This window comes from Salvelinus fontinalis, chromosome 36 (assembly GCF_029448725.1).
Source record: "Salvelinus fontinalis isolate EN_2023a chromosome 36, ASM2944872v1, whole genome shotgun sequence".
NCBI lineage: Eukaryota > Metazoa > Chordata > Actinopteri > Salmoniformes > Salmonidae > Salvelinus > Salvelinus fontinalis.
This window is the reverse complement of record NC_074700.1, coordinates 23,238,070-23,262,814: the sequence shown is the minus strand read 5'-3', so window position 1 is coordinate 23,262,814 and position 24,745 is coordinate 23,238,070. Positions and strand designations below refer to the sequence as shown.

Sequence of the window (24,745 nt, the reverse complement as noted above, 5' to 3'; positions counted from 1 at the left end):
TCATCTGTACAAACAATAGTATGCAAGTATAAACACCATGGGACCACGCAGCCATCATACTGTTCAGGAAGGAGATGTGTTCTGTCTCCTAGAGATGAACGGACTTTGGTGTGAAAAGTGCAAATCAATCCCAGAACTACAGTAAAGGACCTTGTGAAGATGCTGGAGGAAACAGGTACAAAAGTATCTATATCCACAGTAAAACGAGTCCTATATCGACATAACCTGAAAGGCCGCTCAGCAAGGAAGAAGCCACTGCTCCAAAAACGCCATGAAAAAGCCAGACTACGGTTTGCAACTGCACATGGGGACAAAGATGGTACTTTTTGGAGAAATGTCCTCTGGTCTGATGAAACAAAAATTGAACTGTTTGGCCATAATGACCATCGTTATGTTTGGAGGAAAAAGGGGGACGCTTGCAAGCCGAAGAACACCATCCCAACCGTGAAGCACGGGGGTGGCAGCATCATGTTGTGGGGGTGCTTTGCTGCAGGAAGGACTGGTGCACTTCACAAAATAGATGGCTTCATGAGGCAGGAAAAGTATATGGATATATTGAAGCAACATCTCAAGACATCAATCAGGAAGTTAAAACTTGGGTCGCAAATGGGTCTTCCAAATGGACAATGACACCAAGCATACTTCCAAAGTTGTGGCAAAATAGCTTAAGGACAACAAAGTCAAGGTATTGGAGTGGCCATCACAAAGCGCTGACCTCAATCCTATAGAAAATTTGTGGGCAGAACTGAAAAAGCGTGTGCGAGCAAGGAGGCTTACAAACCTGACTCAGTTACACCAGCTCTGTCAGGAGGAATGGGCCAAAATTCACCCAACTTATTGTGGGAAGCTTGTAGAAGGCTACCTGAAACGTTTGACCCAAGTTAAAACAATAAAGGCAATGCTACTAAAGGATTAAAATTGATTATGGGGGTCTTCTAAAGACCTTACGTGCCACCGTTTGCTTACGTGCCATTGTACTTATGCTCACTGTATAGCTGAATATTGAGGCCTCTGTCGGGGTCTAGCTCTCTGCCAAATCCTGCAGCCCCGCGTCTGTGAGAGAAGGTGAGAAAAGGGACTGAGGGTGATAGCGAGACAGAGATTCAGCGTCTGCTTTTCTCTAAAACAAGGGCAGATTTGCATGCCACTAAAACAGGTTCTCAGAAACCTTGTGTTAAGATTAACTTGTTATTTTAGCTGCACATGCAGGGTTTGACAGGAGATCATACCATAAGGTGTGGGGTATATAAGATGCTGTCTTTTGTTCAGGGCAGAACACAGGAGGTACATCAGTTGTATGTCGGATGTTTGATCTTTGACTTCTGTCTACACCTGTATTCTAAATAAAATATCTTAATTTTATATATGCACATTTTGAGTGTTCCTTATTTGTTAAGTAAATTATTGAGCCCAGAAAAGTGGAACCAACATTTGTCGAGCTTGCCAGGAGGGAGTGAGTGTAACACTACTGGACGGAACCTGAACCCCCCCCTTCTCTGATCACCAAATTATAAGGTAAGCAGACACCTGTTATATCGAAGTCTGTAATATAGAAGAAGTGGGTGTTCAGTGTTTCGCTGGTATGTAAAAGCACCACCTCCCTCTTGTAATTATAAAAATAATGGAACCTAAAATGTGTATGTATAAGTCAATGAATCTATGGCAATTGTTATATGTCAATGTATGTTATATGTATTAAGAACAGGTGACACCCTGAAGATAGATTGTTTAGTTAGGGAGCAGAAGCTGTATCCAGCGTGAACAGTTCTGGAACAGGTAATAACAGAATGACACCTGGAAGATAGAAATAATATGTTGTCTGTCCTTATGTGTTTGGTGTGAGTGAAATGCACAGTGGGTGAGGAGATAAACAAATCGAGAATTGGTTATTTGGTCTGAGGACTGAGAGTCGTTATAAGTGGATTTTTGATAAAGAGAGTTTCAAGCTCCTTGGTGTCCACATCACCAACAAACTATCATGGTCCAAACACACCAAGACAGTTGTGAAGAGGGCACAACACCTTTTCCCCCTCAGGAGACTGAAAATATTTGGCATGGGTCCCCAGATCCTCAAAACTATACAGCTGCACCATCGAGAGCATCCTGACCGGTTGCATCACCGCCTGGTATAAGGCGCTACAGAGGGTAGTGCGTACGGCCCAGTATATCACAGGGGCCAAGCTTCCTGATATCCAGGACCTATATAGTAGGCGGTGTCAGAGGAAGGCCCCAAAAATTGTCCTCGACTCCAGTCACCCAAGTCATAGACTGTTCTCTCTGCTACCGCGGGGTAAGCGGTACCGGAGCGCCAAGTCTAGAAACATAAGGCTCCTTAACAGCTTCTACCCCTAAGCCATAAGACTGCTGAACAACTAATGAAATGGCCACCCGGACTATTTACAATGACACCCCTGCTACTACTCGTTGTTAATTATCTATGCAAATTACCTCGACTAGCCCTTTACCGCCGCACATTGACTCGGTACCGGTATGGCCTCGTTATTGTTATGTAAATGTATTGTGTTACTTTTTGATTGATTCCGTTTTTTTTACTTTAGTTTATTTAGTAAATATTTTATTAACTCTTTCTTGAACTGCATTATTAGTTAATTAAGGACTTGTAAGAAAGCATTTCACGGTAAGGACTACATCTGTTGTATTCGGCGCATGTGACAACTACAATTTGATTTGGAAAAAAAGGCCACTCTAAAATGTGCAGTTTTCTCAATCAACACAATGCTACAGATGTCTTAAGTTTTGAGGGAGTGTGCAATTGGCATGCTGACTGCAGGAATGTCCACCAGAGCAGTTGACAGAGAATTGCATGTGAATTTCTTTACCATAAGCAGCCTCCAACGTGGTTTTAGAGATGTTGGCAGTATGACCTTACGGCCTCACAACCGCAGACCACGTGTAACCACGCCAGCCCAGGACCTCTTCACTTACGGGATCGTCTGAGACCAGCCATGAAACTGAGGAGTATTTCCATCTGTAAATATTTTTTTTTAAAGGAAGGTACAAAAAAATCCTTCTGATTGGCTGATCCTGGCTTCCCAGTGGGTGGGCCTGGCATTTTGTTGCTCAAAATGATAATTATTGGGCTATTAATGGGATTCAAGGAATAAAATGGCCAGTGTAAGGGACTCAAGGGAAAAAAATGGGCCATTGTGTTAGAAATTCCAGAGCCGATGTCTGATCCCAGTCTGCCCCTGTTGCTATAGGATACCCCCCAGGACTCTGCTCTGCACCTCCGTTCGTTCTGTCGTGCATCATCCGAGCAAACTAACCGAAGGCTAGATCCATGACGTCAGAGCTCAACCGACTCACAGTGCAGTGGGCACAGCAATCTCTCTCTGTGTGTTACTCCCCCGCCCCTCATCACACACACACATAACGCATACCAAACTCACTCCCCGTCCAAACATGTTTTATCCTGGAGCCATGAAGGAGCAGCCAACCAGGAAAGAAGGGCGCAAAATCAAAGCGAATTAAGCTTGATAATCAGCACTTTGAGAGCGGCCGCGGCATGTACGCCCAATACTGTACACTACAGTCGTAAAGCAAAAACTTCTGGTATTTTATACAGGCGACAATAATACCCCTTCTACTATATCTCTCGATGGCTTGATTATTTTGAAGCCTATCGTCGGTGGTTTTTGGTCAAGGCACGGCCAGGGCTCAAGCATTCGAGATGCACGGTGGATGCTGCCGCCAACCACTGCACCACAACACGGACACCGCCACGGGCCCAGTTCTATCATGGTGTTCAAACGGAGAGCGAGGTAAGCACACCGGGGTTATTTTCGGTCGGGAACGGGGGCTTGCATTGGCGGCGGGAGCACAACGGAGGTTGAGGACGATAGATAGGGCTCTGAAATTATGATTGAAATTGAAGCTGAGATTGATACAGTGACCGCAGCTGTGGTCCGTGCAGACAGGACCTGAAAGGAGAGAAGCCTTTGCCTTACCAAACAAAGCCCCCCTTTCGTTCGTGCGAGAATGTGTCTTGCTTATACCCGTCATTGAGCATTCATTGCGTTATATAATGTATGTTGGCGTCTCGAAATATAGCCTAACTTCGCCTCGCCATTGGCTGCCTTGCTTGTAGCAAGTCGAATCATCATGCATACTTGTGTGACAAAATCAAATCTGTGCTTTGGTAGACACTGTTTATGATTCGGCTATGTTGTAGGCTATCAAGCAAGATTCATTTTCAATATACACTATGCTGTTCTTGTGTAATTGTTAGCTTAATCTTTCAGCCCGGAAATCTTTGTTCTTGATTGAACTTCTGGGCACATTTAAGTATACCCCCCCCCCCCCCCCCCCCCCCTCTTTATAATGATTTTATTATAGTAATAAATCCGTGTATTGTAGCACTTACCGAAGTGTGGGTGGTTATACACACTGTGACAAACATTAGAGGGACAGTTGGTGAGAACTGTAATAGGCTATCTAACAGTACAATGCATGTTATTGTTCTGGCATTTGTTTAAGTTCTTCATGCAAAACGTCCAGTGGTGAACAGTGAGGCTTTGCACAGTCCATTGATTTAATCACAGTACCACTAAACCAGGAATGGGCATTAGTCAAATTCGGGGAAATTGTACACATTTTGCCATGGGGCGTAGAGAAAGTGTTGCCGTTTTACAACAAATTTCCTGCAATTCTAGACATCTTTCCATAGGGTGGAGAGAAATGTTTGCAGGTTTTAATATCTGAGTTAAACAGAAAATCAATTGGGGCCGGTATTTCGACCATGATTACTTAGTTTAGATAGCTGGCGGCTAGACTAATTTACCAATCTAAAAATTGTTAGCTGACATGGGCTAATTGAGTGACTCAGTGACCGACATAAGACAGTGTAGTGTAGTCTACTGTTCTAACTTGCAACAGTAAATTGAGCCCAAATGAGTTCACCCCCCTAAAAAAAATGTTTTTTTGTCTACTCCCACGATACTCCCACGATTTGCAAGCGTTGTAGCGCTGATAAATTGTCATTCACTGCTCTGTTTATAGTACAGTACACTGAGTATGAACAACATCAGACTCGGAGTGTACTGTACTAGCTGAATGATACTGGTGCTTCTCGCTGGTCATCACAACCCTCAAGTCATATTTGGTGAGCCATACAACTCCGCCTCTCTCCCCATATCTCTCTCCCAGCTCTCACACTCCCTCTTTCTGTTCTCCATATTTATTTGTCCATTCTGTCTCGCCCTCTCCCCTCCCTTTATATTAGCTTGGTGTGTTATATAATATTTGTTTGATGACCCTTGGCAATTCTCTCCCTCCCAGCCTCTGTCTCTCTCTCTCCCCAGAAGGATGCGGCTTGGGCCCGTGTGGATCTGGACCCTTAAATAATAATATAACAACAATAATAATATTTATTTTTCTCTCTCTCTGTCCAGGAGGATGCGTCTTGGGCTGCGGTGCTATCGGGTGGGGCCCACGTGGCTCTGGAAGGCCCTGCTGGTGTTCGTGGCCATTGCCTTCGCAGGACAGCTTCTGGGAGTCATTTACAACAAAAGGTCAGAGGTCATATAGCTTTTAGCCTGGTCACCTAGGCTGGCCACCTAACCCGGTTCCAGATCAGTTTGTGCTGTCTTGCCAACTTCTATGGCCGCACTGCAGCTTTTGTTGTTGTTCTACTTCATCACCATCATCAATCAAATCAAATGTATTTATAAAACCCTTTTCACATCAGCCAATGTCACAAAGTGCTGTACAGAAACCCAGCAAGCAATGCAGGTGTAGAAGCACGGTGGCTAGGAAAAACTCCCTAGAAAGGCAGGAACCTAGGAAGAAACCTAGAGAGGAACCAGGCTCTGAGGGGTGGCCAGTCCTCTTCTGGCTGTGCCGGGTGGAGATTATAACAGTACATGGTCAAGATGTTCAAACGTTCATAGATGACCAGCAGGGTCAAATAATAATAATCACAGTGGTTGTAGAGGGTGCAAACAGGTCAGCACCTCAGCACCTCAGGAGTAAATGTCAGTTGGCTTTTCATAGCCGAGCATTCATCATCATCTTCTTCTTCTGTTATTACTCTATATCTGTGTTATGTTTCTATTTCATTCTGCTCTTCAATAGGAAATAGATTAGAAAAGACTAAGAGAATAGAGCTGTCTCTTCTATAACTGCCTAAAGGTAGCCCATCCTCCTATAGCTCCTCCCATCAGCCTCCACTCTTTTTTTAATATTTTTTTTTTTTAACTAGGCAAGTCAGTTAAGAACAAATTCTTATTTACAATGACGGCCTATACCAGACGGTGCTGGGCCAATTATGCGCCGCCCTATGGGGACTCCCAATCATGGCCGGTTATGATACAGCCAGGAATCAAACCAGGGTCTGTAGTGACGTCTCTAGCACTGAGATGCAGTGCCTTAGACCGCTGCGCCACTCGGGAGCCCTATGGTGGGTGCATAGACAGATAACAGAACAGACGAGGCAGAACAGAAGACAGCAGGACTGGTTGGACTGGATTTCTAGGCTAGCATGCTCTTGGTAAGACTTAGGTGTATTGCCTGGGGCTGCATAGATTGATTGTGGTTGATTTTATATTATTTCATTCACCATTTGGTTCACAGCCCATATGGGAATACAAGATTTTTTTCAACAAATACTTGTGCACAAAACAACATAACAAAATAGCTTATTAGGATACAAGCTTTAGCTATATGGGCCTTGGGTTGGGTAGGTTACATTGTGTATTGCCAAAGCAGCAATACACCTTTTTCTTTTGTCATGCCAATAAATAATTTTTGAAATTGAGAAGTTGGGACACACTCCAGCGAATAGACACACTTGAATGTAATTTGTTGTTTTGTACACTAGAGAGACAGACATGTGCTTAGTTTTGTTGTTGTTGCTGCTTTTCTCCCTCTCTCCCATTCTTTCATACTCTCTCTCTTCCTCACTCTCTCAATAACTTTCTCTCTCTTTCATTCTTCTCTCTTTCTCCCTTTCTGCCTGTCTTTCTCTCCACATCTGGCAGTTTTACCTAGGGGTTTTGGCTAAATCCTTCAGCCTTCTGAGGAGAACTAGCGTCCCTGCTCTCTTTCAGTGGTCCAACTGTTGTATGGATAAAAGTGTCTGCTAAATTATTACAATCTAACCTGTTTTATTGATATTCAAATGACTGTCACCCTCTCGCTGTCCTCTTTGTCCCTCTCTCTGTCCCTCTCGCTCTCTCTGTCCCCCTCGCTCTCTCTGTCGCTCTCTCTGTCCCTCTCGCTCTCTCTGTCCCTCTCGCTCTCTCTGTCCCTCTCGCTCTCTCTGTCCCTCTCGCTCTCTCTGTCCCTCTCGCTCTCTGTCCCTGTCTCCCAATAGCCTCCAGCAGGACAGGTTGCGGTGGTTGTTCTCGTCCGATGACCAGGGCCCGTCTCTGGGCTCCTGTCGGCCCCGCAGCCATGTCATGTTCCTGAAAACCCACAAGACAGCCAGCAGCACTGTCCTCAACATTCTCTACCGATACGGAGAGGTACAGACTCCATCTCCACATTCAGGGAAACATTTCTGTGTTTCAAAAGAGCACTAAGCTGTGCAAAAATACTGTAAACCTCATAATAATCTGGCAATTGGATTCTTCTTCTTCTAGGAGAACGACCTGCTCTTCGCCCTGCCTCTGGGGTATCAGTTCGACTACCCCCTCCCTTTCAACGCCCACAGGGTCAAAGGTTACAGAGGGCCCCGTGTGGCAGAATTCAGCATCATGGGAAACCACATGCGCTTCAACAAACCAGAGGTACGTTACTTCAGGGGCGTATTCATTACGTCAATTCTGTTGCGAAACGTTTTTTTAATTTTTAATTTTACCATCTTTTCTTCCCAATTTCGTGGTATCCAATTGTTAGTAATTACTATCTTGTCTCATCGCTACAACTCCCGTACGGGCTCGGGAGAGACGAAGGTCAAAAGCCATGCGTCCTCCGAAACACAACCCAACCAAGCCGCACTACTTCTTAACACAGCGCGCCTCCAACCCGGAAGCCAGCCGCACCAATGTGTCGGAGGAAACACCGAGCACCTGGCTACCTTGGTTAGTGTGCACTTCCCCCGGCCCACCACAGGAGTCGCTGGTGCGCGATGAGACAAGGATATCCCTACCGGCCAAACCCTCCCTAACCCGGATGACGCTAGGCCAATTGTGCGTCGCCCCACGGACCTCCCGGTCGCGGCCGGCTGCAATAGAGCCTGGGCGCGAACCCAGAGTCTCTGGTGGCACAGCTGCGCTGCGCTGCAGAACAAAACAGGGAGGGACCTACCTGAATTTGTCCAATAGGAACTCTTGTTTTGCCCTTCCATTTGGTTCTTAAACGGTTTCCGCAATGAATACGCCCCAGATTACGCCCCAAAATTATAAAAGTAGAACATTTTCCACATTTTATTTGAAGTTTTTATTTTTTTTATTCTACATGTTGGAATTTTATTTATTGAGGAAATGAAATAAAGTAAAATCAAATGTTTTGGTATTGTCGTATGTTAGCAAAACACAGATTGTAATTTGCATGGAGCTGATATCTTTTGTAGGTCTGTCAGCTCCCTGGTGTTTCGTTAACTCATGTCACTGTTGGAAAAGAAAGGACTGAATGTTTAAGTTGTATGTACTGTAGGTGAATGTTTCAACAGGAGTTAGCCACGTATTGTAACTGAAGAAGGAGCGATACTGTGTGTATATTACTTTTGATAACAGGACAAATCAGAGCTAAAACGGGTTTGTCAGTTTGAGATGACAGTGCATGCTGACATTCTGTGTCATCTGCAGTGGTGGAAAAAGTACCCAATTGTCATACTGGAGTAAAAGTATAGATACCTTAATAGAAAGCTACTCAAGTAGAAGTGAAAGTCACCCAGTAAAATACTACTTGAGTAAAAGTATAGATACAGTTGAATTTGGAAGTTTACATACACCTTAGCCAAATACATTTAAACTCAGTTTTTCACAATTCCTGACATTTAATCCTAGTAAAAATGACCTGTCTTAGGTCAGTTAGGATCACCACTTTATTTTATGAATGTGAAATGTCAGAATAATAGTACAGAGAATAATTTATTTCAGCTTTTATTTCTTTCATCACATTCCCAGTGGGTCAGAAGTTTACATACATTTAATTAGTACTTGGTAGCATTGCCTTTAAATTGTTTAACTTGGGTCAATCGTTTCGGGTAGCCTTCCACAAGCTTCCCACAATAAGTTGGGTGAATGTTGGCCCATTCCTCCTGACAGAGCTGGTGTAACTGAGTCAGGTTTGTAGGCCTCCTTGCTCGCACACGCTTTTTCAGTTCTGCCCACATATTTTCTATAGGATTGAGGTCAGGGCTTTGTGATGGCCACTCCAATACCTTGATTTTGTTGTCCTTAAGCCATTTTGCCACAACTTTGGAAGTATGCTTGGGGTCATTGTCCATTTGGAAGACCCATTTGCAACCAAGCTTTAACATCCTGACTGGTGTCTTGATATGTTGCTTCAATATATCCACATCATTTTCCTGCCTCATGATGCCATCTATTTTGTGAAGTGCACCAGTCCCTCCTGCAGCAAAGCACCCCCACAACATGATGCTGCCACCCCCGTGCTTCACGGTTGGGATGGTGTTCTTCGGGTTGCGAGCATCCCCCCTTTTCCTCCAAACATAACGATGGTCATTATGGCCAAACAGTTCTATTTTTGTTTCATCAGACCAGAGGACATTTCTCCAGAAATTACGATCTTTGTCCCCATGTGCAGTTTCAAACCATAGTCTGGCTTTTTTTATGGCGGTTTTGGAGCAGTGGCTTCTTCCTTGCTAGGCGGCCTTTCAGGTTATGTCGATATAGGACTCGTTTTACTGTGGATATAGATGCTTTTGCACCTGTTTCCTACAGCATCTTCACAAGGTCCTTTGCTGTTTTTCTGGGATCGATTTGCACTTCGCACCAAAGTACGTTCATCTCTAGGAGACAGAACGCGTCTCCTTCCTGAGCTGTATTACGGCTGCATGGTCCCATGGTGTTTATACTTGCGTACTATTGTTTGAATAGATGAACGTGGTACCTTCAGACATTTGAACGAAAAAGGAAACAACACACTGCTCTTGATAGTATCACTGATCTTTAATAAGCTTTACGTATCGGCCTTCGTCAGAGCTTTTGTGAATTTTTAAAAATTAGAACCCCTATGTAGACCTAGCCCAGTTCTACAATTTTTTTCTGAGGTTTTGGCTGATTTCTTTTGATTTTCCCATCATGTCAAGCAAAGAGGCCTTGAGTTTGAAGGTAGGTCTTGAAATATATTCACAGGTACACCTCCAATAGGCTATTTGACATCATGTGAGTCAATCAGAAGCTTCTAAAGCCATGACATAATTTTCTGGAATATTCCAAGCTGTTCAAAGGCACAGTCAACTTAGTGTATGTAAACTTCTGACCCACTGGAATTGTGATAGTGAAATAATCTGTCTGTAAACAATTATTGGAAAAATTACTTGCCATGCACAAAGTAGATGTCCCAACCAACTTGCCAAAACTATAGTTTGTTAATGTAACAGTATAGCTTTCGTCCGTCCCCTCGCCCCGACCCGGGCTCAAACCAGGGACCCTCTGCACACATCAACAACTGACACCCACGAAGCATCGTTACCCATCGCGCCACAAAAGCCGCGGCCCTTGCAGAGCAAGGGGAACAACTACTTCAGGTCTCAGAGCGAGTGACGTCACCGATTGAAACGCTATTAGCGCGCACCACCGCTAACTAGCTAGCCATTTCACATCGGTTACATTTAACAAGAAATTTGTGAAGTGGTTGAAAAACAACATTTTTGACTCCAACCTAAGTGTATGTAAACTTCCGACTTCAACTGTACCTTAATAGAAAGTTACTCAAGTAAAAGAGAGTTACCCAGTAAAATACTACTCAAGTAAAAGTATTTGGTTCTAAATATACCTAAGTATCAAAAGTAAATGTAATTGATTAAATATACTTCAGAATCAAAAGTAAAAGTTAAAATAATTTCAAATTCCTTATATTAAGCAAAGCAGACATAACCATTTTCTTGTTTTGAAAATGTACGGATGGCCAGGGGCACACTCCAACACTCAGACATAATTTGCAAATGATGCATTTGTGTTTAGTGAGTCTGCCAGATCAGAGGCAGTAGGGATGACCACGTATTCTCTTGATAAGTGTGTGAATTTGAATATTTTCCTGTCCTGCTAAGCATTCAAAATGTAACAAGTACTTTTGGGTGTCAAGAAAAATGTCATGATTTTATTAAAATAACATCCTATCTATCTAACAATTTGACTTCCGGCGCCGACCGAGATGGCCGCCTCGCTTCGCGTTCCTTGGAAAATATGCAGTATTTTGTTTTTTTTATGTGTTATTTCTTACATTGGTACCCCAGGTGATCTTAGGTTTCATTACATACAGTCGGGAGGAACTACTGAATATACGATTAACGTCAACTAACCATCGTTCCTACCAGGAATATGACTTTCCCGAAACGGATCCAGTGTTTTGCCTTCCACCCAATACAATGGATCTGATCCCAGCCGGCGACCCTACGCGACGCCGTAAAAGGGGCAAACGTAGCGGTCTCCTGGTCAGGCTTCGGAGACGGGCACATCGCGCTCCACTCCCTAGCATACTACTCGCCAATGTCCAGTCTCTTGACAATAAGGTTGATGAAATCCGAGCACGGGTAACATTCCAGAGAGACATCAGGGATTGCAACGTGCTCTGCTTCACGGAAACATGGCTAACTCAAGAGACGCTAACGGAGTCGGTGCAGCCAGCTGGTTTCTTCACGCATCGCGCCGACAGAAACAAACATCATTCTGGTAAGAAGAGGGGCGGGGGGGTATGCCTTATGATTAACGAGACATGGTGTGATCATCATAACAACACACAGGAACTCAAGTCATTCTGTTCACCTGATCTAGAACTCCTCACAATCAAATGTCGACCGCATTATCTACCAAGGGAATTCTCTTCGATCATAATCACAGCCGTATATATTCCCCCCCAAGCAGACACATCGATGGCCCTGAACGAACTCTATCTGACTCTTTGTAAACTGGAAACCACACACCCTGAGGCTGCATTCATCGTAGCTGGGGATTTTAACAAGGCTAATCTAAAAACAAAACTCCCTAAATTCTATCAGCATATCGATTGTGCTACCAGGGCTGGTAAAACCCTGGATCATTGTTATACTAACTTCCGCGACGCATATAAGGCCCTCCCCCGCCCTCCTTTCGGAAAAGCTGACCACGACTCCATTTTGTTGATTCCAGCCTACAAACAGAAACTAAAACAACAAGCTCCCGCACTCAGGTCTGTTCAACGCTGGTCCGACCAATCTGATTCCACGCTTCAAGACTGCTTCGATCACGCGGATTGGAATATGTTCCGCATTGCGTCCAACAACAACATTGAAGAATATGCTGATTCGGTGAGCGAGTTCATTAGGAAGTGCATTGACGATGTCGTACCCACAGCAACGATTAAAACATTCCCAAACCAGAAACCGTGTATTGACGGCAGCATTCGCGTGAAACTGAAAGCGCGAACCACTGCTTTTAACCAGGGCAAGGTGACCGGAAACATGAACGAATACACACAGTGTAGCTATTCTCTCCGCAAGGCTATCAAACAGGCTAAGTCCCAGTACAGAGACAAACAAACATTCAGAGTCGCAGTTCAACAGCTCAGACACAAGAGGTATGTGGCAGGGTCTACAGTCTATCACGGATTAAAAAAAGAAAACCAGCCCCGTCGCGGACCAGGATGTCTTGCTCCCAGACAGGCTAAATAACTTTTTTGCCCGCTTTGAGGACAATACAGTGCCACTGACACGGCCCGCTACCAAAACCTGCGGGCTCTCCTTCACTGCAGCCGAGGTGAGTAAAACATTTAAACGTGTTAACCCTCGCAAGGCTGCAGGCCCAGACGGCATTCCCAGCCGCGTCCTCAGAGCATGCGCAGACCAGCTGGCTGGTGTGTTTACGGACATATTCAATCAATCCTTATCCCAGTCTGCTGTTCCCACATGCTTCAAGAGGGCCACCATTGTTCATGTTCCCAAGAAAGCTAAGGTAACTGAGCTAAACGACTACCGCCCCGTAGCACTCACTTCCGTCATCATGAAGTGCTTTGAGAGACTAGTCAAGGACCATATCACCTCCACCCTACCGGACACCCTAGACCCACTCCAATTTGCTTACCGACCCAATAGGTCCACAGACGACGCAATCGCAACCACACTGCACACTGCCCTAACCCATCTGGACAAGAGGAATACCTATGTGAGAATGCTGTTCATCGACTACAGCTCAGCATTTAACACCATAGTACCCTCCAAACTCGTCATCAAGCTCGAGACCCTGGGTCTCGACCCCGCCCTGTGCAACTGGGTCCTGGACTTCCTGACGGGCCGCCCCCAGGTGGTGAGGATAGGTAACAACATCTCCACCCCGCTGATCCTCAACACTGGGGCCCCACAAGGGTGCGTTCTGAGCCCTCTCCTGTACTCCCTGTTCACCCACGACTGCGTGGCCATGCACACCTCCAACTCAATCATCAAGTTTTGCGGATGACACTACAGTGGTAGGCTTGATTACCAACAACGACGAGACGGCCTACAGGGAGGAGGTGAGGGCCCTCGGAGTGTGGTGTCAGGAAAATAACCTCGGAGTGTGGTGTCAGGAAACAGCAGAGGGAGCACCCCCCTATCCACATCGACGGGTCAGTAGTGGAGAAGGTGGAAAGTTTTAAGTTCCTCGGTGTACACATCACGGACAAACTGAATTGGTCCACCCACACAGACAGCGTTGTGAAGAAGGCGCAGCAGCGCCTCTTCAACCTCAGGAGGCTGAAGAAATTCGGCTTGTCACCAAAAGCACTCACAAACTTCTACAGATGCACAATCGAGAGCATCCTGTCGGGCTGTATCACCACCTGGTACGGCAACTGCTCCGCCCACAACCGTAAGGCTCTCCAGAGGGTAGTGAGGTCTGCAGAACGCATCACCGGGGGCAAACTACCTGCCCTCCAGGACACCTACACCACCCGATGTCACAGGAAGGCCATAAAGATCATCAAGGACAACAACCACCCGAGCCACTGCCTGTTCACCCCGCTATCATCCAGAAGGCGAGGTCAGTACAGGTGCATCAAAGCAGGGACCGAGAGACTGAAAAACAGCTTCTATCTCAAGGCCATCAGACTGTTAAACAGCCACCACTAACATTTAGCGGCCGCTGCCAACATACTGACTCAACTCCAGCCACTTTAAAAATGGGAATTGATGGAAATTATGTAAAAATGTACCACTAGCCACTTTAAACAATGCCACTTAATATAATGTTTACATACCCTACATTACCCATCTCATATGTATATGTATATACTGTACTCTATATCATCTACTGCATCTTGCCATCTTTATGTAATACATGTACCACTAGCCACTTTAAACTATGCCACTTTATGTTTACATACCCTACAGTACCCATCTCATATGTATATACCGTACTCTATACCATCTACTGCATCTTGCCTATGCCGTTCTGTACCATCACTCATTCATATATCTTTATGTACATATTCTTTATCCCTTTACACTTGCGTGTATAAGGTAGTAGTTGTGGAATTGTTAGGTTAGATTACTTGTTGTTATTACTGCATTGTCGGAACTAGAAGCACAAGCATTTCGCTACACTCGCATTAACATCTGCTAACCATGTGTATGTGACTAATAAAATTTGATTTGATTTGAACAGTTTGACGATGGCATCGTCACTCATTTTCTTTTTCAATGACCTTTGACCCCTCTAACCTCTCACCTCTCTTCTTTTGCGGTCTACTACAGGTAGGGAAGGTAATGCCAGCCGACACCTTCTATTTCTCCATCCTTCGTGACCCTGTAGCGCTCACCGAGTCGTCCTACGCCTACTACAAATCCGTTGCCCCTGCCTTCAGGAAAGCCAAAGGTACATATCAAATCATAGTGCATAGGCCTCCGGAGTGGAGCAGCGGTGTCACTAAATACCCAGGTTCGATTCCAGGCTGTGTCGCAGCCGTCTGCGACCGGGAGATGCATGAGGCGGTGCACAATTGGCCCAGCGTCGTCCGGGTTAGGGGAGGGTTTGGCCCAGCGTCGTCCGGGTTAGGGGAGGGTTTGGCCCAGCGTCGTCCGGGTTAGGGGAGGGTTTGGCCCAGCGTCGTCCGGGTTAGGGGAGGGTTTGGCCCAGCGTCGTCCGGGTTAGGGGAGGGTTTGGCCCAGCGTCGTCCGGGTTAGGGGAGGGTTTGGCCATCCGGGATGTCGTTGTCTCATCGCGCCCTAGCGACTCCTTGTGGCGTGCCAGGCGCATGCACGCTGACTTCGGTGTTTCCGCCGACACATTGGTACGGCTGGCTTCCCGGGTTAAGCGAGCAGTGTCAAGAAGCAGTGCGGCTTGGCAGGGTCTTTTTTCGGAGGATGTATGGCTCTTGACCTTCACCTTTCCCGAGTCCGTATTGGAGTTGCAGCGATTGGACAAGACTGCTAATTGGATGTCACGAAATTGGGGAAGAAAAAGGGGTAAAAAGTACAAAAATGTCAAATTAAACAACAGCATACAACAATATTTTAAACTACCTAGTTAAAAAATCCATACTTGGAGTCAGTCAGGGTCTGGGTCAATTCTATTTCAATTCCAGTCAATTCAGAATGTTAACCAAATTCCACATTTTCCTCATTGAAAAGCATTGAAGAGATTTTAAATTGGAATTTCAGTGTACTTCCTGAATTGACTGGAATTGATCCCAATGCTAGTATCGATATAATATCGTCCAAAATAACATTTAGATATGTAAATGTATAGACCCCCCCCCCATCACCAATGTATATAGAGTCTGGATGCTATCAAATGAATAGCCTCATTGAGGACATTTTAGGTTTTCTAATCTTAATCTTATCTTAATCTGACAGACCTGGGAGACTTCGCAGACAACCCCTGGAAGTACTACAACCCCCGTCTCCATAACAACCACTACGCTCGCAACCTGCTGTGGTTCGACTTCGGCCTGGACCACAACGCCAACTTCTCCATCGCACTGGCGCAACGAGGTGAAGTGGCCATCCGACGTGCCTTCAAACTCATCCTGGTCTCGGAGCACTTCGACGAATCCATGGTACTGCTCCGCCACGCCCTCTGTTGGCCTCTGGACGCTGTCGTCTCCTTTAGCCTGAACGCCCGGCAGCAAAAGTCCAGTGGAAGCAGCTCCTGGGTGGATAAAGCGGCCGCTGCTCAGCCCCCCGCCAAGACTCTCACAGACAACCAACGCCAGAAGCTCCGGGAGTGGAATGCCCTGGACTGGCACCTCTATCAGGCGTTCAACCGCTACTTCTGGGACGAAGTGGATCGCTTTGGGAGAGCCAGAATGGACCAAGAGGTCGTTCTACTCCGGACCCGCCGGGAGTTGCTGGCTAAGGCTTGTCTGAGGGAAGGCGGGAAGCCGGTAGAGGCAAGCCGCATCCGAGACAAGAACATCAGGCCCTTCCAGAGTGGCTTGGTGAAGATCCTAGGATATGAGCTCCAGCCTGGGCTGGACAACGCTACCCGTCAGGCCTGTCTGAGGATGATCAGGCCGGAGATTCAGTATAAAGATCTGCTGGATGCCAGGCAGTTCCCCAGGGCAGCTCCCCAGCCTGCCCAGGCTCCGCCCCCAGCTATCCCTGCTGGGGGAGCCTACGTGAGGAAAAGCCCCTCCTCCCAACTCAGGACAGGAGAGCTGGGAGTGGAGGGAGGAGGGAGGATTGGGGAGGAGGAGAGGGACTGGGACGGGAGTCGGTTATCTCGTAGTAATAATAATAACCAAACATTGGCGCGAGATAGAGGGGGGAAAAGGAACATAAGATAGTTTTCCATCCAGAATGAATTCCAGGTGGGGAGTGGATAAGACTAAACCCCGCATGAGCCTGTGTACTCGTACTCAAGCACTTGTTGAGTATTTCTATTACTCAAGTACTACTGAAGTACTCCGAAAGACCCATTCTCCCTCCAACCCTGCTGTACCTCCACTTTATTGTACATTCTCGTTTTTCTGGCACATCTTATGACTCCTTTATGAATGGTTATGACTGGTTATGACTCCCTTATGTTCATATTGACTATGTAAGGGTGCGAATTATGGGGAAGCTAAGCTTCCCTGAATGACACATGAGCTTCTATAAAGGTAATAAAAGTCCCAAAATGTTTTTTTGGGGGGAGGGGTATTGATAATTTGACCTAGACACGCACCGACAGCAAGACGCATCAATCTTACCACTCAGTATGTGTTGCCCATATATCTGATGCTGTCGGGACCAAACAAGTATGACAGAGGGGTGGCGTTTCGCACGCTCTGGTCCTTTCTCTGGTGAGATACAAGTAACTGCCAAAATAACGGAAACACCAACATCAGGTGTCTTAATAGGGCGTTGAGCCAGAACAGCTTCAATGCGCATGTCGCCGTGGCATAGATTCTGGAACTCTAAGTGTCTGGAACTCTATTGGAGCGATGTGACACCATTCTTTCATGACAAATTCCATAATTTGGTGTTTTGTTGATGGCGGTGGAAAATGCTGTCTCAGGCACCACTCCAGAATCTCCCATAAGTGTTCAATTGGGTTGAGATCTGGTGACACACACACACACAAACCCTTTAAACCCCCTATGCTCATTTGAGACCCCTTTTTCAAAATCACTGAGATCTCTTCTAGTCATGGTAGCCAAAATAATGGGCAACTGGTCATTTTTATACATGACCCTAAGCATGATGGGATGTTAATTGCTAAATTAACTTAGGAACCACACCTGTGTGGAACCACCTGCTTTCAATATACTTTGTATCCCTCATTTACTCAGGTGTTTCCTTTGCGAATTGAGGGAAAATTACTAAACTTATTTTTGTATTTTTTTTTATTGTTCACATTTTTGGGAAAACATGGCTTCCCTTGGCATCCAAGAATACACCCACTGTAGAAGACCTAATGACAATCACCAAATGTCATTACACTGATGGTGTCTGTAACAGATGTCTCTTTCTATTCATTAAATGGCACGTGCACAGTGCACTGTTTGGATGCTGGAATTATTTTGGAGTGGAGGAACGTGCGCAGCCGCAGGTAGCCTACTTTTTGAAGTGATATATTTGACAATCAGATGACAACTTCATGACTGGTTGTGTTCATGCCACATTAAAATGTAATACATTTTTACAGATAAATGATAAATATATCTTTACTATTAGGCCAATAAAAATGAAAAATCCTAGTAGAGGCTCCCCTGAATGTCACAGTATAGTTCGCTCTCTGGACTTTATGAACACTGTGGACGTGAAATGGAATTGCATTGCATTCAGTGGGCCAACTGTTGTTCAAAAAGTTTGCTTCTCTGCTTGAGATTCGGAGGTCCAACTTCTCTTGCACGATCAAATTGTCAGCATTTTTTTCGTTTTTAGAAAAATAACTTGGCTTTTACCTTTTTCTTGAATGCTAATGTTAAAACACAAACAGGCAGCCAGCCATAGCTACTGTAAATGCTGGGATAGGGATGATGTGAATTGCATGTTCTGACTGAGGATCGGAATGGGATCCATCCCTCTGAACACAGTGTGCCTGGCGTAGAAAATGTAGTCCATATGAAGCAGCGGAGGCTGGTGTGAGGAGGACAGCTCATAATGGCTGGAATGCAATGAAAGGAACGGCAACAATCACATGGTTTCCATGTGTTTGATAGCATTCTATTCATGCCATTACAATGAGCCTGGCCTATAATTTAAAATGACACCAACCTCCACTGATACAAAGCCAGCATTGAAGAGCAGTGAATCTCACAATAGGCCTTACTGTGATGTCTTCTAGAGAGATAGATGGAAAACATCTTAAAGGCCCAATGCAGCCGTTTTTATCTCAATGTCAAATCATTTCTGGCTACCAATAAAGTAATAGACTTCTATTAAAAAGGGCAAAAATAGTTTCTTGATGAAAAAATTCTCAAGCTAGAATTTTGCTAGGAATGTCTGGGGGGGTGGACTGAACTAGCTGTTATTGTTATCTATTAAACAATTTATCGCATGGTGATGTCACCATGGAAAGCCGTAACTCCAGCCCATGCAAGCCTGCTGATTAGAAGGTCCTGTTTAGATATTTATTTTTCGACCAGCAACTATCAGGAAATAACACTGATAATAACAATGTAAAAAAACTTCTACAGTGTTAGTTTCATCAGCGGTATCAATTATAACAGAATTTTGACTGCACTGGGCCTTTAATGTTAACACATGGTACTTTGAGAGGGACCGACATGTACTGTATCTGAACTGAAGCACTGTGGTTGAATGGATAGCAAGTCTGACTATGAACCTTTTTTAGTGTGTCTTTTCATACTGTATGTACAGTGTATGTAATATAGTATACCCAGTATTTCCCTGGCTCAATGGTAGGTTTCAATGCGAGCTATGATTCCACCCCCTCACATAGATATTCACATGTGAAGCCTGAGTACGTCTCATGCATACCTTACATACAAGAACACGTATGTAGATCATATCTTACATAGTATATACATTTTAACACACACACACTGTACACGTCATGCTTGACAGCGTAAGTGAGTCATGGAAGCTCATTGAAATGCATTCTCACATGTCCATGTGGCACAGCCAGCCAGCGCAATTGGTGTCAAGTGACCATGGGGTGCATGTATAAAGGCACGCCATCTGGTGGTGTGGAGGTGTAATGCTATAGCCTGGTCCCAGATCTAGTTGTGCTGTATTAACCAACTCCTATCCTGATCTTAGACCAGGCTATAGTAATACCACTGAGGCCACTGAGTAACAGGATGTTATTATTGGTTGACGATCTTACTAGTGTAAGATACACACAGGTATTAATGTCTTTGGCAGAACAAGCTGTGATTTTTGGAGAGAATCTGTGACCAAGTCAGTTCATTTTTATTAAGCAATCTACATGACATAACTGCTTCTGTAACACAGCATCTTTGAACACAATCTACATGACATAACTGCTTGTGTGACACAGCATCTTTGAACACAATCTACATGACATAACTGCTGGTGTGACACAGCATCTTTGAACACAATCTACATGACATAACTGCTGGTGTGACACAGCATCTTTGAACACAATCTACATGACATAACTGCTAGTGTGACACAGCATCTTTGAACACAATCTACATTACATAATTGCTGGTGTGACACAGCATCTTTGAACAGAATTTACCTGAGGCTTCTTTAGATAACAGGGACACACACACACACACACACACAGCTATCGTTTCCCTTTCCATTCACCACTCCAGGTGCAGTGTAATCTATTTAGTTTTTTTTTTATCACTTTGGCACATTTTTCAGATGTAAAGTGGTATATTTTCTAAGCTCTATGTACAAAACTCTAAACTGATAACACGTGTAATGCCTCCTGTCTTATGTTCAGAACTTTTGATTGTGCATTCATTGAGGTTGCACATCTTTCACCCCTGGGTCTTTCATGCCAAATCAAAGTTTTCCATAAAATACAACATTTACTTTAGTCGCCAATACATCAGATAATGATAGGCTCACCATTTAGTAATTTTAACTAACATTTAAAACCAATAGCAAAGAATACAAGATGCACATTGTAAAAACTGTTATTTTTGAAGTACTGGTTAGAAAGAATAGTAGAATGTAAATATAATTTTCCATACAGAATTTGACTATAACTTGACATGCAAAATTTTAGTTGCATTATCCTTACACAGTACATACAGTACTACAGTACATAGGTCAAATAATCAGATATAGTGGTATTTTAAAGCCGTCGGCTACGGTAAAAACGTTACCACGGTGTTGTATGCCATTTCTGCCCCATGGAAAATTGTACAATATCACCTTTTCTACGTGACTTGTCAACTGACACAGTATCACCTGTCTCTGCTTGACATTCATCAGCTTAATGTATCAATGAAATTCAGATACTGGCTGGAATGTATTGTTATATACTGTATAATCCCAGGTATTTCAGCAGTGCATTGTACACTACGCTATAATGGTAGCACATAGGGAGTCTTTCCACTTTGTCCTATTGAAGCACACTGGCTGATGGAGAATGAGGATGTAGTATTTACAGCCACATCCATACATGATTTGAAATTGACAATGTTCAGCAGTTATCAAGCTATACACGTTAGCTAGGCACTACATCATGTTGGTTCAGTGGTGAGCAGTTTGATTAAGTAATAGTTAATTGTATTGTTTGCAAAATCATATCAAAAGTAAAGTGAATATTGAGTTTTGAAAAGCAGATACTTATATTGAATATGCATCCGAATTGAAAGAGTGATTCGGTGCAGTGAACACTGAATTTGAAAGTGAAAGTGACACTGAATTTGATCAGTGCTCAGTCGATGGAAAATGTGCTTAGAGTTTTGAAATATGAGCCATTTTGATGATCTGTTTAGATTTCTGTGCTTAGTTGTGAAAATATACCACAGACTTGTGAAAATTGCACCAAACGGGTTGAAAAAAAACTGACTTGGTATTACCATTGTGAAAGTGGCGTCAGTTAGTGTGTGACAAACAGTCAAGGAATTCATTGTCCATAAAACCTGGAACATTTATTACACAATCACATTGTCACATTAGCCTACTGCAGTTTTACAACTGTTAAATTCACCTTTTAAGGAAGGAGGCGTGACGTTTTATCATTTTATTTCATCTCAGTACACTACACTCCGTTGGGTAACTGCTGTTTTTTGTTGAGTTCAGGTAGTTTCCTCAACAGCAATACGGTTGATTCATCCACAACTGAAATATATATTTTAATTTAGTACAATGGTTAGACTTAAAGCTAAAAATAGAATTTGTTGGTTACATCAGTGCTGTCTTTCATTGTGTCTATGTTATGAACTACGGTTATGGTGGGCTTTTAGTTTCACTGTTTTACAGTCTCCATGTTTGTAGTTTTTCATCGTCTTGACCGAGATGGTGGTTTTTGGTGGTTTTATTAAGAGAAAAAGAAAATGTTGAATGACAAAAATACAAACGCTAATAAAACAGTTATTTTTTTGCCTTAAACTGTACATTTTGGGAACAGGGCTTTAAAAATGACAGTTTCTGTATTTATCATTACTTTTTAAAATCTCTTGTATATATGTTATGTATTATTTTAAGGTAAATTTGACTGGAATGCACTCTTTTTTATTTTTTTTATTTTTACATTTAAGAGCTAATAGAAAACATACACACATTGATACACAATTTAATTATGTTGATTATCCCATTTCTTTGAGACATTATTATCATATCAATATACAAAAACACACAAAATGTACAGTATGTGACCCAAGTTACCACATTTATGAATTATTTATTCATTAAAGCAATGGCAAGAATACAACCACACACACAAAGCAGTGAGTGATATAGGCAAATGTATCCACTGACAATACTGTAAGAAATTGTCATTTTGTTCCTCCAAACGTGTTAATTTTTAAAGTGATGGGATTTACACTTTTTGAAAGCAGCCTGTAAGGCAACTCTGTCCCCAAGGCTGATGTTTAACCACTCTGCCCCCAAGGCTGATGTTTGACCACTCTGCCCCCAAGGCTGATGTTTAACCACTCTGCCCCCAAGGCTGATGTTTGACCACTCTGCCCCCAAGGCTGATGTTTAACCACTCTGCCCCCAAGGCTGATGTTTGACCACTCTGCCCCCAAGGCTGATGTTTGACCACTCTGCCCCCAAGGCTGATGTTTAACCACTCTGCCCACAAGGCTGATGTTTAACCACTCTGCCCACAAGGCTGATGTTTAACCACTCTGCCCCCAAGGCTGATGTTTGACCACTCTGCCCCCAAGGCTGATGTTTAACCACTCTGCCCACAAGGCTGATGTTTAACCACTCTGCCCACAAGGCTGATGTTTAGCCACTCTGCCCCCAAGGCTGATGTTTAACCACTCTGCCCCCAAGGCTGATGTTTGACCACTCTGCCCCCAAGGCTGATGTTTGACCACTCTGCCCCCAATGCTGATGTTTAACCACTCTGCCCCCAAGGCTGATGTTTAACCACTCTGCCCACAAGGCTGATGTTTAGCCACTCTGCCCCCAAGGCTGATGTTTAACCACTCTGCCCCCAAGGCTGATATTTAACCACTCTGCCCCCAAGGCTGATGTTTGACCACTCTGCCCCCAAGGCTGATGTTTAACCACTCTGCCCCCAAGGCTGATGGTTAACCACTCTGCCCCCAAGGCTGACGGTTAACCACTCTGCCCCCAAGGCTGACGGTTAACCACTCTGCCCCCAAGGCTGACGGTTAACCACTCTGCCCCCAAGGCTGACGGTTAACCACTCTGCCCCCAAGGCTGACGGTTAACCACTCTGCCCCCAAGGCTGACGGTTAACCACTCTGCCCCCAAGGCTGACGGTTAACCACTCTGCCCCCAAGGCTGACGGTTAACCACTCTGCCCCCAAGGCTGACGGTTAACCACTCTGCCCCCAAGGCTGACGGTTAACCACTCTGCCCCCAAGGCTGACGGTTAACCACTCTGCCCCCAAGGCTGATGGTTAACCACTCTGCCCCCAAGGCTGATGTTTGACCACTCTGCCCCCAAGGCTGATGGTTAACCACTCTGCCCCCAAGGCTGATGTTTGACCACTCTGCCCCCAAGGCTGATGGTTAACCACTCTGCCCCCAAGGCTGATGGTTAACCACTCTGCCCCCAAGGCTGATGGTTAACCACTCTGCCCCCAAGGCTGATGGTTAACCACTCTGCCCCCAAGGCTGATGTTTGACCACTCTGCCCCCAAGGCTGTTTAACCAGAGGATGAGAGTCTCACAGGCTACTTTCAAGACATCTTTGGGCAGATTGCTATGCCCGTACAGAAAAACCACATGATTTCTTATGTGGAACATTTCACGTGTCTTCACATGTTGTCACGTGTTATCACATTAACGTCTCATACGATCACGCGAAAACGTGCGTTTTTGGAACACTTCACGTAATTCTGTGAAATTCATGTGGTTTTGGAACATTATATGTGAAATTCATGTGTGTTTTTTCAATAAGGGTGGTACTGTGATAATGATACTTTTCTGTTGACCTCTCTACTATTGACTTGATACACTATTCTCACATGATGGGAACCATGTTACATATTGTATGTCTGTGAGAATGAATGGTACTGTACACTATTGAAATAAAGGGTTTTTGTCTCATGTAAGTTGACTTGAAGAATACTCACCTGGAATCATGGGACATGTTTTCTCACTGCCATTAAAAAAAACAATAAGGTGATGAAACAACTAAATGTAACTTAAATACATTGTCATTCCACCAAATAGTATTATAAATTGAATGGATATCATTATGATTTAATTAATTTATATGGGAAAAACAAGGAAATAGTAACTAGGGTAAATCGAGGGAATAGAAACTTTCTTTGATAGGCCTAACATTAACAAACAACCATAATGTACTGGTTTGATAGGCCTAACATTAACAAACAACCATAATATACTGGTTTGATAGGCTTAACATTAACAAACAACCATAATGTACTGGTTTGATAGGCCTAACATTAACAAACAACCATAATGTACTGGTTTGATAGGCTTAACATTAACAAACAACCATAATGTACTGGTTTGATAGGCCTAACATTAACAAACAACCATAATGTACTTGTTTGATAGGCCTAACATTAACAAACAACCATAATATACTGGTTT

At 44.2% G+C, this 24,745-nt stretch overlaps 1 protein-coding gene across 1 annotated transcript; it reads left to right on the top strand.

Moving 5' to 3' along the window:
* Window positions 1-3,330: 3,330 nt before the first annotated feature.
* LOC129835436 (galactose-3-O-sulfotransferase 2-like) lies at window positions 3,331-24,237 on the top strand. Its single transcript, XM_055901076.1, has 6 exons — window positions 3,331-3,782; window positions 5,412-5,531; window positions 7,334-7,484; window positions 7,602-7,748; window positions 14,855-14,975; window positions 15,956-24,237. The coding sequence occupies exons 1-6, from the start codon at window positions 3,703-3,705 to the stop codon at window positions 16,885-16,887; spliced, it is 1,551 nt and encodes a 516-aa protein (XP_055757051.1). The 5' UTR covers window positions 3,331-3,702; the 3' UTR covers window positions 16,888-24,237.
* Window positions 24,238-24,745: the final 508 nt, after the last annotated feature.